Below are 12436 nucleotides of genomic sequence, written 5' to 3'. Positions count from 1 at the left end.
GGCTAACTCTCTGCAGCCCAGAGCCCCTTAACTCACCCTTCCTCCGGACGCCCTGGCCTTAGAAGACCGAGAAGGCCAAGGTTCCGAGGCTGGGTGACAGCAGTGACAAATGCTGCCTTGAAGCTGTAAATTTGCGCTGAGAGCCCGGAGGCCTGTGTGGGCTGACCAAGAGGGAGCGTGCCACAGCCCAGGCTTCTTTCCAGCCCCTTCTCCCTCTGGGGGACCAGGGGTTTGATGAGAGTGGACGACGGCTCTCGCAGAGGGCTGCGTCGTCGGCAGGACTTGCTGTCCAGTGGTCGTTCCCGTCTCCAGAGCCCTTCTCAAGCAGCTGTCTTCGCTCTCTTCCCTCCGCACGTTTCTCGGTGTCGCCCTGTTGACCCGCGCTGGCTCACCCTCTCCCCTGCCTCAGCCCCCACTTTGCGTGTGCGCGTGCACACGCACACACACACACACGCACACACATCTGTCCCCCTCCCTGGAGTCCCTGTGGTTTTACAGTGCTGATACTAATCAGATTAGGGCTGACTTATTGTCAGAGTAGCTTTTCGTGTTCCCCAGAGACGGCTGGGAGTCACCATCAAGATTGGGATCTTGGCGATAAGCCCCTGGGCTGCCTTGTCCCCCTGGCAGCCCGTGGAATACCAATGAAGGGCCGTTTGCCAGCCTAGCCCAGCTGGTCAGTTACCTGCTGTCAGAAGCTCACCTGAGGACCGCAGGGCCCAGGGTTCCCAGCCGCTCTGGGAAGTGCCCAGGTGCTCAGGCCTCGTCCCTGTGGCAGCCCGTGGTCAGGGGCCAGCACAGGAGCCCGTGGCCTAGACAGAGACCTTTGGGACCCGGCCCCACTGAGCGCCCATCCTCTCTCCCTGCCCCTCACCTCGCCAGCTGCCCCAGATCCGTTTGTGTCTTGGCAGAATGTTTTCCTTCCTCGGCCCCCTGCCCGCCCCACCCGCTCCCCTGCCCGGCACTGGGGCTCTCGGGGGGATTTCTCACTCTTCCACTTGAACTTGTTCCTCCTCATAGTACTTCCCCGGCCAGCCCTCAGTCCAAAACTTCCTGCACTCCATGAACGACTGGCTCAGGAGGCAGCAGAGGAAGAAAATCCCCTACGGTTTCTTTCAAACCGCCCTGGAAAACAGGAAGGAGGTGAGTCCGGGGAGCGACTGGAGACCTCCCGTCTCGGGGGACGGCCGGAGTGGGGGGTTAACACTGACCTCTGACCTTCACCAGTTTGCGTGGAGGAAGGAGTCAGCGATCTTGATTGGGTCCTCCCGCTAATAATGAATAACTTGCTGTTTCTGAGCTCGCCACGTGCATATCTCATTTCATGCCCCCCACGTTAGCGGGAGGTACATATTATCCTCATTGAGCAGGTGAGAAAACAAGCAACTCACCTAAGCCAGCGAGTGGTTGGGCTGGAGTTTAAAACCGACCGTGAGGCACCGGCTGTGAGAGTCTTTACTGCTCTCTGTCGCCTCCAAGCACGTGATGCTGCTCAGCGTGGCCTCTCTGGCCCGCTCCAGGGCGCCTTTCCCGACTCCGGTCTCACCGCTGTCTGCAGAGGTGCGCGCTGCAGCCAGCTGCACGAAGCCGCACAGGCACGAGTGTCAGCGCTGGAAGGCACCTCTGAGATCGGCCCCCTCGTTTTACAGATGTGGAAGTTGAGGCTAGAAGGACAGATCCGATGCTCTTAGGTGGGGGTGGCCCGAGGAAGGTGATGGCCTGGGAGAGGACCTCATTTGTCTTACCCAGGGCTGTGTGCGGACCTCTGAGCTTCTGGAAGCGTCTCACCTCACCTCACATTCTTTTTCTTCCCCCGAACGCACTCATGTTCATCTGTGTCCCTTAGGGTTCCGTGATTGCCAAGAAGGTGAACTGGGTTGGCTGCCAGGGGAGTGAGCCACATTTTCGGGGCTTTCCCTGCTCCCTGTGGGTCCTGTTCCACTTCCTGACCGTGGAGGCAGCTCGGAAAAATGTTGACCACTCGCAAGAAAAAGGTGAGTCTGGAGCTGTGCGGCCCGGGGCTCACTCAGCCAGCCCTGTCTTGCCCTCGCTGCCTTCCTGCTGCAGGCCCGTCTTGAGGGGACTCTGTGTTAGCAGCTGGTCACGCACGACCAGCATTCTCCAGAAAGGGAGGACCTGGAGAAGCCACCCAGTCCTGCACCCCACCCCAGGGTGGTGCCCCACAAACTGGGGGGCACGAGTCTTCTCCCTGGCTTTTTCAGAGCCACGGTCTTCATGAAAAATGGGTGGTTCCATTTTTTTATATTTCTATAAAGAACAGAACTGTGTCTGTTTCACAGTTTACATGGCTGCTACGTGTACTTTGAACAATTTTATCGTTTCCCACTGAGAAATCATTTTCTAGAGGAAGCTGTGGAACCACCTTGCACCTCCCGCCCTGTCCCCTCCCCAGACTGTGCAGCTGCTTCACGACCCGCACTGTCTCCGCCTCCGCCTAATGCCCCAAAGGCTGGTCCTCCGGTTCGACTCACGTTTGCTGAGGGACCAGAGTTTTGTCGGGCCCTGGCTCAGCCTGGGGGATGCGAAGGTGGAGAAGACACAGTCCCCGCCCTTAGCGGACTGTGAGACAGGTGGCCAGAGCTGCCCTTCGCTGGGTGGGGGGAACAAGGCCGTGCGGGGAGAGAAAGGAAAGCTCCACGCTGTCTGTCGGGAAGGGCTCGAGGAGGTGAGTCGCGTGGACCTAAAAATAAAAGGCCACGGTGGGAGGCAGCGCGCATTCACTTGAGGTTTTTAAAAAAAAGAGGACAGCTATTTGGGAAGTGCCGATTGAGGCAGAAACCCAAATAACGTTTTGATTAGGAGACGAAGGCAAGGGGTGTTTATGGGGCGGAGGGGAGCAGGTCCATGGAGAGAAGGAGGCATTTCTGTCGGTGTGGACAGGCGCTCAGAGTGATGCTGATTTTCATTCTGGTGGCCATCGGTCCAGTAGTCATAATCTTTGCTTTTTTTGTCATCTTTGCAAGCAGTTCTTTGGGAGGTAATGCTGCTTGAGGCCCAGTCCAAAGGTTATTTTGCCCTATTTTTTTATTCCAGAGTTGTGTGCAGGACAGTTCGTCTGGGGTGGCAGCTCTGACTCCATTTTCAAGTGGGTCCATTTGTTATATTAGTATTAGTGTTAGTATTTATTAGTATTATTTGCAGCTGAGAGTCTGTGGAAGAACAGGAGTTGAGCTGGGAAGGAAGAGCACCCCACCCCCCACAGAGGGCAGGCCCGCAGAGGCAGAGGGCATTAGGAGAGCCACCGGGTGTCACTATGTCAGCCAGTATTTATGAGGCGTCTCCCGAATGCCAGGCCCTGCTCTAGGGGTGGGGTACCGTGGTACGAGATGAAAAGTCCCCGCCTCAAGGGGACAGTAAACACACAAGTAGATCGTTTCAGTTATGATGACGAATGCTGTGAGGAAGACAGAATTAAGTGGGTGTGCGGGAGCCTAGGGAGGGGGCTGTGCTCTGGCGAGGGGCTGGGGGAGGCTTCTCCGAGGAGATGGCCCTGAGCGGAGAGGGGAAGCAGCTATGGCACATCTGGGCCTTCCAGGCTGAAATGGTTTCCCAGAGCTGCCCTAACCAGTGCTGTGCTCCAGGTGGCTTAACGAAAAATGTTTTCTCCCAGTTCTGGAGGCCATAAGCCCAGGATGAGGGTGTCGTCAGGGCTGGTGTCTGCTGAGGCCTCTCCTTGGCTTGTAGATGACCATCTTCGTCTTCGCTGTGTCCAAATTCCCTTCTCTTCCAGGGACACCAGCCAGATTGGATTAGGACGTGCCTTAATGACCTCATTTTAACTGAATCGTCTCTTTAAAGACCCTGTGTTTAAATACAGCCACATTCTGAGGTCCTGGGGGTTAGGACTTTGACACACGGATTTTAGAGGACACAGTTCAGCCCATCGCACAGGTCGAGGACTAGCAAGTGCAGAGAGCAGGACTGGCATGTGTGCGGCATGGAAGGGAGGCCAGCAGGGCAGCCAAGCAGGGGCCGTGGGCCTGGACCAGAGCTGGAGGTGCACACATGGGAGAAGTGGGGTGTTTTGAAGGCAGGGCTGACAGGACTCAGTGATGGGTTGGATGAAGAGTATACAGGATCCACGGCCCAGGGCAGACCCCGGAGTGGCTGGGCCTGAGCATCTGGTGGTGATGGTCCTATAAGCCGAGGAAGACTCAGGTGGGAGGGAGTGGATTCAGGGGAAGGTGGACTTAATGGTGTGCGCCCGTTAGACCTCTGAAGGGAGAGGCAGACTGTCGAATCTGGAGCTGTGGGGAGAGGTCCGAGGTAAAGATACACACCTCGTGGCCATCAGCACATAGATGACACGTAACACCTGGAGACTGGATGAGCCCATTAGTGTATGGCCAGAGAGGAGAGCCGAGGCCTGAGCTCTGGGCTCTGCAGCATCCGGACCTCTGCGAAGGGAGCCGGGCCCACAAAGGAAACCGCGATTTCAGGAGAGCTCCCCAGATAGTGTTTCGAGAAGGAGGCTGTGGTCAGCCAAGTGGGTGTCGCGGTGCTGCCGTTGCTGGGGGCCTGTCTGGCAGGAGCCGTGTGTGTGGATTAGTGGCGAGAAAGGCCCGGTTGGATCGAGCTGAAGAGAGAAAAGCAGGGAAGAAACTGGAGATGATGGGAACGTCACCGGGGTGCGACTGGGGTCGGAGACGGGGTTTCACGATTGTCGTCGTTTTTACCAGGTGGAACGATCCCATCCTGAGGGAGAAATTGATGATGTAATAAAGGAAACTATTTACGGGAGGAGGCGAGAAGGGGTGAGGTCCAGAGCACGGGGCAGGCGGAGGAGCAAGGACAGCCGCAGAGCGGGTGGTGGGTGGGCGGGTGACGGGGCTGGATGCAGCAGGTGGAGTTGAGGGGGCCGAGGAGGTGCGAGGTCAGGCACGGGTTGGTGTGGGGCAGAGAGCAGGGTGGCGATGTCCTGGCGGGTGCAGGGGTGAGGCGAGGAGACTGGCTTTTAAAGGGCCAGGTGTTTGCAGCAGAGGCCAGTCCAGGGGGCCCAGTGGGAGGGGATTTGGGGGTGGCGGAAACAGATGAGCGGGCGTGCAGGCCAGAGCAGGGTGGACTCCTGATGCAGAGCCCAACATAGGGCCGTGGGGGTCGGGTGGTGGGCACGCTGCCCCTGCCGTCCTCTCCAGCCACGTTTCAAGGAGCCTGAGTGCCCTGCCGATGAGGTTGGACTTCATCCTGAGTGTCAGTAAGTGACAAGCCTGGATGAGTGGCGGAGAAGGGAAACTGGGCTTTAGGGGTTTGGGAAGAGACGGAGTCAACTGTAAAGTGACCCCTGGAAGGTGGAGAAGTGTGGGGAGACCCGGGCTTCTCATCGGATGGGCTGGGCAATGGAGTCCCTGTGCAGAGGTGACCGGCAGGGGCGGGCAGCCTGAGAGGCCCCCGCGAACGGCCTCTCCTCTCCCCCGTAGCCAAGGCCCAGGAAGTCCTCCAGGCCATCCGGGGCTACGTGCGCTTCTTCTTTGGCTGCCAAGACTGCGCCGGCCACTTCGAGCAGATGGCTGCTGCCTCCATGAACCGGGTGGGGAGCCTCGACGGCGCTGTTCTGTGGCTCTGGTCTAGCCACAACAAGGTCAACGCTCGCCTCGCAGGTAAGAAGGCCACCTCCACGGCCGGAGTCGCCTACAGAGGGAGGACGAGGTGGGGAACTTTGGCTTCTTCTTTGGCTGCCAAGACTGCGCCGGCCACTTCGAGCAGATGGCTGCTGCCTCCATGAACCGGGTGGGGAGCCTCGACGGCGCTGTTCTGTGGCTCTGGTCTAGCCACAACAAGGTCAACGCTCGCCTCGCAGGTAAGAAGGCCACCTCCACGGCCGGAGTCGCCTACAGAGGGAGGACGAGGTGGGGAACAACTTTAGAGTCTTGGACCAGAGGTGGGAGACGGGACACTAGTTGTCCCCCAGGTAATACCCTGTGTGTCACAGTGCACGGAGCCCTTTCGCATGCCCTACCAGCCGTGCTGACGTCTGTCAGTGCCGTTAGACCCGTCTTCCAGATGAAGACACCGAGGCTTGGACACGCTAAGACCTTGGCCTCCTGACGCCCTGGTGCTCTCTCCCCTGCACCAGGGCCCCTCCTTCTGCCTGTGGGGGTCCCTTTCCTGCCTCCCTGGTTCGGCCTCCTGGCTGTTGGCCTCTTACTCAAACCAGTAGGGAGGAGAGAGCTGGCCTTTTCTACCCGCCTGGGGAGGGGTCTAATGATAAAATAGCCAGAAAAGAAAGACCAGGTCCTTCTGGAAGCACCAGGGACGGATCCCGTGGGAGGCGAGGGGCTCCTCGTCTGAGTTTCCCTCATCGGCAGCGTTTCTGTTCCCCCGGGCACCGGAGTCTGATGGGTCCAACTGGCAAAAGCAGGGGTGACTAGAGCTGGCGGGTGGGGAGGAAGCCATCTGTGGATGGGAGCCCGGGCGTGTCCGTGGGGACAGAGGAGACCCCCCAGGGGCGTGAGGTTGGAGATGAGGCCCCGGGCAGGCGAGGTTAAGGGAGCCGAACAGAGCAGGTGGTGGTGCAGGCGGCTGCACTTGGTCCAGGTCTCCTGGGGCCTCTTGGTGGACTTTGAAAAGAAGACACATGCCTGTCCCTCCTCCCACCACTTCCCTTCCCGCCCCACCCCTGCCACCAAATGCTCTAAATGACCCTCCAGCCTGTGACCTCGGCTGGCTCTCAGCTTCCCTCTGAGCCCAGCTGCTGCCGCTGGGCCAGGAGCCATGGCCTCTCTTGGAGGGACTTAAAGGAAAGCAGTACCCTACCCCGTCTGGTGGGGCCCTTTCAAATCAAAGTCATCACAGTCAGGAGCGAGTACAGACCGGTGCTCACTTTGCAAGGCCCGTTCACTCACTTCTCACCAGACCCTTGGAACCTACTTGTCGCCCCCTCCCCAAAATGACCATTCTGGCTTCTGCTTCACTTGCCGCTGCTTCATTCTGGCCAGCAACGTCTTTTCCTATTAAGCCCATTAGGGGAGGTGCCTCCTACAAGACAGACGGACTGATCCGCATTTGCTGGCGGCCCTGGGCGAGCGGCCGGTGCCAGGCCCCATGGGGCCCAGCCCACGGTGCCGCTCTGTTGGGGGGCAGCGTCCCAGCTCTCAGTGTCCTCTCCCCTGTCCAGCCCCCAGGCCTCCCCACCCTTGGCGCCCACCTGGGGAGGAAACTCCACTAACCGCTACCTGCCCCAGAGGCCTGCAGTGGAGCCGCCTGTGGAACAGCCACGCACCGCGCACTCTGTTTCGAAAGGCATTTTCCTTTAGTCACAAACGCAATGTATCTCCTCTGGATAAAACTTGGAAACTTTCAGAAAAGTGAAAAGGAGATAAATACTGGCAGGCGGACCCAGGACTGTGAGATGGATTCTTCTGAGTCTGCTCACCCTTTCCCGTGTCTGGTCCAGGATACAAACCGGCAGCGAAGCTGACAAAGGCAGACGAGGGTTAATGGGGGACAGCTCTGAAAGGGAGCTGTTCGCACTCCCCTGCAAAGTTGGGGTGCTGGCGTGGGGGTCGGGTAGGGCTGCCCCTCACCCAGAGAGGCACCATTGCTGGGCTCGGCCTGGGCCGAGGCCTGAGCTGGTTATTAGTGGGTCTCCCCTCATCCCGTCCCAGGGCAGGGGCGCGCCCTTTCTTCAGACGAGGGAGCTGGCGTTCTGAACGGAAGAAGAATGAGGTCTGGGCTTCTGGCCGTCACAGCCCATCCGTGTGCTTCTCTCCCCAGGTGCCCCCAGCGAGGACCCCCAGTTCCCCAAGGTGCAGTGGCCGCCCCGTGAACTCTGTTCTCCCTGCCACAATGAACTCCGGGGGACGCCTGTGTGGGACCTGGGCAATACCCTCAGGTTCTTCAAGATCCACTTCTCCCAGAACAACGTCGTCCTGGACCTTCCTTTAGCCAGGCCTGGCCCCCGGAGGGGCGCACAGAGGATGGCAGGCTCCCCACAGATGGAGCTGGCGACCGGAAATTCTACCGTGGTCCCTGAGAATGCTGAGATTGTGGTGGGCCGAGGGTCAGAACCCCCTGGGACTTTCACCCTCGATGTTCCAGTGGAGAGACTTGGGGCAGGTGGCCCTCAGGAGACGCAGGCTGGCCTCGGTGTGACCGGAGCCGGGTCAGACCAGGGCCCTTCCGAGCACTTAGTGGAGCTTCAGAGGGATCAGTTGGAGCAGCCAGAAGGGCAGCGACCTTTAGCCAAGCGAGACACAGGAGCCATATTGCTGGCTGAGTTCTCGGCTGTGAAAGACCTCCCCGGAGGCCCTTCCGAGCTGAGACGAGTAGGCCGCAGCTCCAAGCAGCTGGCCAGTGTCCCTGAGAGGGAGCCAGAGGCCGGGGCCATGCGAAGCCGAGGCCAGTGGCTGCAGGTGCTGGAAGGGGACTTCTCCCACCTGGACATCAGCCTCTGTGTGGTGCTCTACTCCCTGTCCTTCATGGGCCTGCTGGCTGTGTACACCTGCATCCGGGCCAGGATGAGGACCCTGAAGGGCCACGCTAGCCACCCCGCAGCCTGAACCATCCGACTTGGGAGGGCAGCAGGAGTGGGAGCTGCTACCCAAGAGGCTCCTCCAGCCCTCTGCCCGCTTCCTCTCCCCTTCCTCCTTGCCTAGGGAAATCCAGGAAGACCAGTTGGGCCTCCTGGGAATGAGTGCTCCACAGATGCAGAGACAGGCACAGGGTGGAGGTTCCTCTGAAGCAGGGGCAGGGGAGCCCTGGGCAGTGAGGGCGCTGGCTCAGCCCCCAGCCTCTCAGCACCAAATTCCTCTTTTTTTAGCTTATTTGAAGTCCTGCCTCACTTTTGCTGAAGCTTCAATGTCTCCTGCTTGGTCTCGGCCATAAATTGGGGCCAGTGAGCCACAGTGTCCAAGGCTTCTCCTGAGGAGGGTCCCCGGGCTGTGGGCAGGAGAGGGACTCCTCACTGCATTCCAGGGCTCCAACCATCCCGCTCCCTCTGCGTAGGAAGAGGCCTTCTCACCAGAAGGAAGGGTTGCCTCTGGGCCTCCGTGGCCCGCCCACCCTCCAGCCCCTCAGACCTCGTGCTGAGGGTAGGGTCTTCTGGAAGCTTCTGGAAGTCATGCTGGCCTCCCAGGTGAGGTTGATGGGAGGACAGCCTCTGGCTGGTGCCTTCCCAGACCTCTGCTACAGGAAGCTCACAGGCTGGAGTTGATGTGGACGTGCCCGGCTGGGCGGGTGATGGTCACTGGGCTGGGGGTGAGTGGCTGGCTTAGCAGGACTGGATGAGGGGCTCGTGTGGGATTTAGGAGGGATGCTGGGGTCTCTAGTGCCTTGCTCTGGGCTTACCTGTGAGAGGCAGAGTGAAGCCTCGGGAAAAAAAATAGTTGCTTCAAATGCGCTGTGGCTCTTCCTTTTTGGGCTCACCCCTCCTGGAGCTGAGTCTTTGTCTTTTGATTTTAGTCTCCAAAGTAGATGCTAGTCTTTGAAGGTGGAGGGTGCTGGAGTGAGGGGAGCGTCATCTCTCTCGAAGGTCCATCACCTGTTACATAGAGGTGAAAGGGTCAGAGGGTGGGTGACACTGTGCACAAGCTTGATTTTCACTCTGTCACTGCTTGGGAGGGCTGTGGAATAAATTATTTTTGTTTAGGCAAGTACCCGTGTGTCCTTTAACTTGCTACTTGGAGACCTAGTGTTCAGATCTGGACAGAATGTGCAAAGTTCTGCCTCACCTGGGATCCAGGCAGATGTGAGTTCCCCCGGCTCACGTAGCTCCTGGCCTGCAGGGGACAGGTGCCCTGGTCACAGCCCCTGTCTCCCGGATGGGGCGCTCCCCGACTTCTCACTGAGCTGTCTGGCTCCAGGCGTCAGTCTCCACTGCACCAGTGCAGGCCTCTGTGGCGGTACAGCCCCGCCTCCTGCTCCGCACCTGCCGGGCCCTCCTCCACCAGGCGTCCTGCATCTCCAGCTCCCTTGGAAGAAGAGGGCTTGTTTGTGAGCAGCGGCCTCTCCTGCCTGGCTGCTGGACAGGGAGGAGTCAGCCAGATTAGAGGGCCTGCCCCTAATCCGGCCTGCTGGGTTTTACAAGGATCAGAGCAGCTGATAATGAACCTCATTAAGGGGGAGCAGGAGCCTCAATCCGATTTGGGGTTTTCTCTTCGACATCACTCTGTTCAGATGGCCTGGCTCTGCGTGGAGTGGGTGGGGGGCCAAGCATACTCCCTCTGCTAGGGCAGCTGGGGTGGGGGTGGAGGGACAGGCAGGGGTCAACTTGCCCTCCCCTGCTTATGTCAACTATATGTTACCTCTTTAGCTGCCTGGTTCCTATGGTGGGTCCCAGCCTGGAGCCTCTGCAGGCCTCTTGTCTGTCTGAGCATCCCTATCTGCTCATCTGCCCCTGCTCTGCCGGGCGCTGGCTGGGAGGCCGAGGGACTGACCGACCAGCACACTGTTGGCAGTGGCACCCTGGCCCGCAGGAGGGTAAAAGGCTCCCGCTGGGCCAAGACCACTCAAGGACCCCTGCTTCCCCCAACCCGGTTCCTGACATAATGCCAAATGCAGAGGGTTTCTATGTGCCAGCCCTTAGCGCTCCAGTGACCGTATTTACCAAGCTCGGGGGTTCAGAATTAGGGCTGGGCTGGAAGCGGTGGTGGCCAGCCCCAGCTCCACAGAGGCGGGAGGCAGGAGGCAGGGCCTCACTTGAGACCCACTAGGGCCCGGGCAGGGGCGGGGGCTGCGAGGGGAGTCTCCTTCCTCCCAGCAGCCTCGGCATCTTTTCGCCCTGTCCCAGCCCCCTCTGATTGATAAACAAGGGCCGGGCCTCAGCAAGACTGCTGCCTTTCACCTTGATTTCCCCAGGGCGCTCAGCGCCATCGATAAACCTGCTTCGCCCACCAGCTGGTCCCCTCCCCCGCCCGGTCTGCCAGGCGGGGAGCAGGGGCTTCCGTGCCGTGAACGCTGCCTGCCACCTCCGTTCTAGGTTCTCTGCCCCTGGGGAGAGCTGCCACAGAGGCGAGGGCCCTCAGGGGAGCCCCGCAAAGCAAAAACTCCTTGTTCTGGGGCGGGGGAGGGCGGGTGGTACCTACTGAGCGCGGAAGAATGCTTTCCTAGAGGAGGACGCTGAACTGGGGAAAGACGGGCCAGTGTTAGCGATGTAAATAAGGGGGAAAGAGGCCTCAGGCAGAGGAGAAAGCACGTGCGCAGTCCGGCAAAGAAAAATCGAGAATGCAAGAAATTCTAAGCAAAAAAACATTAAAAACTATTTTAAAGGATGTTTTTTTCAATACGGCACTGGGATAGAAGCTTGGGATAAATCAAGAAGAGAGACCTGGTCCCTGCTGTTAAGGAGCTTCCGCTCTAGAGAAAAAGAGAAAAACAGAGATTGTGGTGAGTGTTCTGAAGGACGGAGCAGGTGGGGACTGGGGCAGCCTCTCTGAGACCTAAAGGACAACAAGCCCCGTGTGGGAGGAGTGCGGGGGTCACACGGGCAGGGGTGAAGGGACCACAAGCCAGAGAGGTGGCCCACCTTTGGCCTGGCTGGTCCCCAGTGGCCTTGGCACGGGGTGGGGTGGGGGAGCCCAGGTCTGGCCCATCCTCTGGGTGTGGGGTGAGGAGTGGGCTACAGGAGACCCGCAGAGCCTTGGCACTGGAGGAAAGTCCCTAGCAACCGAAGGAGGAAGATGAGACCTGGTTCATTCCCCTGGCCGCCCACCAACTAGGTGGCTGTAACACACGGGGAAACTTTTCACCTGTTGGCTCTCGATTTCCTCTCTGTAAGAGGAAGGCCTCAGACCGGGCTTCAGGGTGCCTAAGGTGACTTCACCTCGCTTATTGTTATTCCAGCTGCTTTATTGTCAGCTCGGTGAGGGGTCATCCTTGCAGGTCCTTCCAGAAAGGACTCTGACTGAAGGAAATCACAACCTGTGTAATTTCTGTCCTGATGGACCCACTCTGAAAGGGAAGCCTCGCTCAGCCTCTGCTCCGAGGGAAGAGCACCCCACAGGAGGTGCCTCCTGTGCCCCAAGCATGACCTAATTCAGAGGGAAAATAACTCCCCTTCTCATCCCTCCCACTCATACGCTGGGCCTGCACCCTCGGACTGGGCCCCGCTGTGCAGTCCCCTCACCAGGGAGAGGCCCACACACCCGGATCCCAGGTCCTGGAGCCTGGGTGACTGGTCCTCTCAGAGGAGGCGGTCTCTTCTCAGCCTTGCTCTCTGCCCTGGAAGGGATCAGCCCCAGTGAGGGGGAGGGGGGGCGATGGCCTCCAGGAGGGTCACTAGAGGGCACCAGGCTGATGGCCCAGGCTCTCTGCTCACCCTCCCTGGCCCCTTCCCTTCAGCTTTCACCTCTGCTTGGGAGCATGTGTGCAGGTGTAGGTCACAGACATGGCGGAAAGTGTCCAGAAGTCACAAGGCACAGGTGGGGGACCTCTGCCAACACGAGGAGATGAGGCTGAGGGGAACAGTCCATGGGGGCGT

The 12436-nt window shown here is 59.3% G+C and overlaps 1 protein-coding gene across 1 annotated transcript in view; it reads left to right on the top strand.

Moving 5' to 3' along the window:
• The window catches only part of QSOX1 (quiescin sulfhydryl oxidase 1), a 30075-nt gene extending 20461 nt beyond the window's left edge, over positions 1 to 9614 (top strand). The window contains exons 9-13 of the mRNA XM_015586133.2: positions 1021 to 1143; positions 1847 to 1994; positions 5439 to 5524; positions 5725 to 5818; positions 7735 to 9614. Coding sequence (XP_015441619.1) covers positions 1021 to 1143; positions 1847 to 1994; positions 5439 to 5524; positions 5725 to 5818; positions 7735 to 8519 — 1236 coding nt within the window. The 3' untranslated portion in view covers positions 8520 to 9614. The remainder of the gene's footprint in view (positions 1 to 1020; positions 1144 to 1846; positions 1995 to 5438; positions 5525 to 5724; positions 5819 to 7734) is intronic.
• The last annotated feature ends 2822 nt before the right edge of the window (positions 9615 to 12436 follow it).

This window comes from Pteropus alecto, unplaced genomic scaffold (assembly GCF_000325575.1).
Source record: "Pteropus alecto unplaced genomic scaffold, ASM32557v1 scaffold101, whole genome shotgun sequence".
NCBI lineage: Eukaryota > Metazoa > Chordata > Mammalia > Chiroptera > Pteropodidae > Pteropus > Pteropus alecto.
This window is presented reverse-complemented; position numbering and strand designations above follow the sequence as displayed.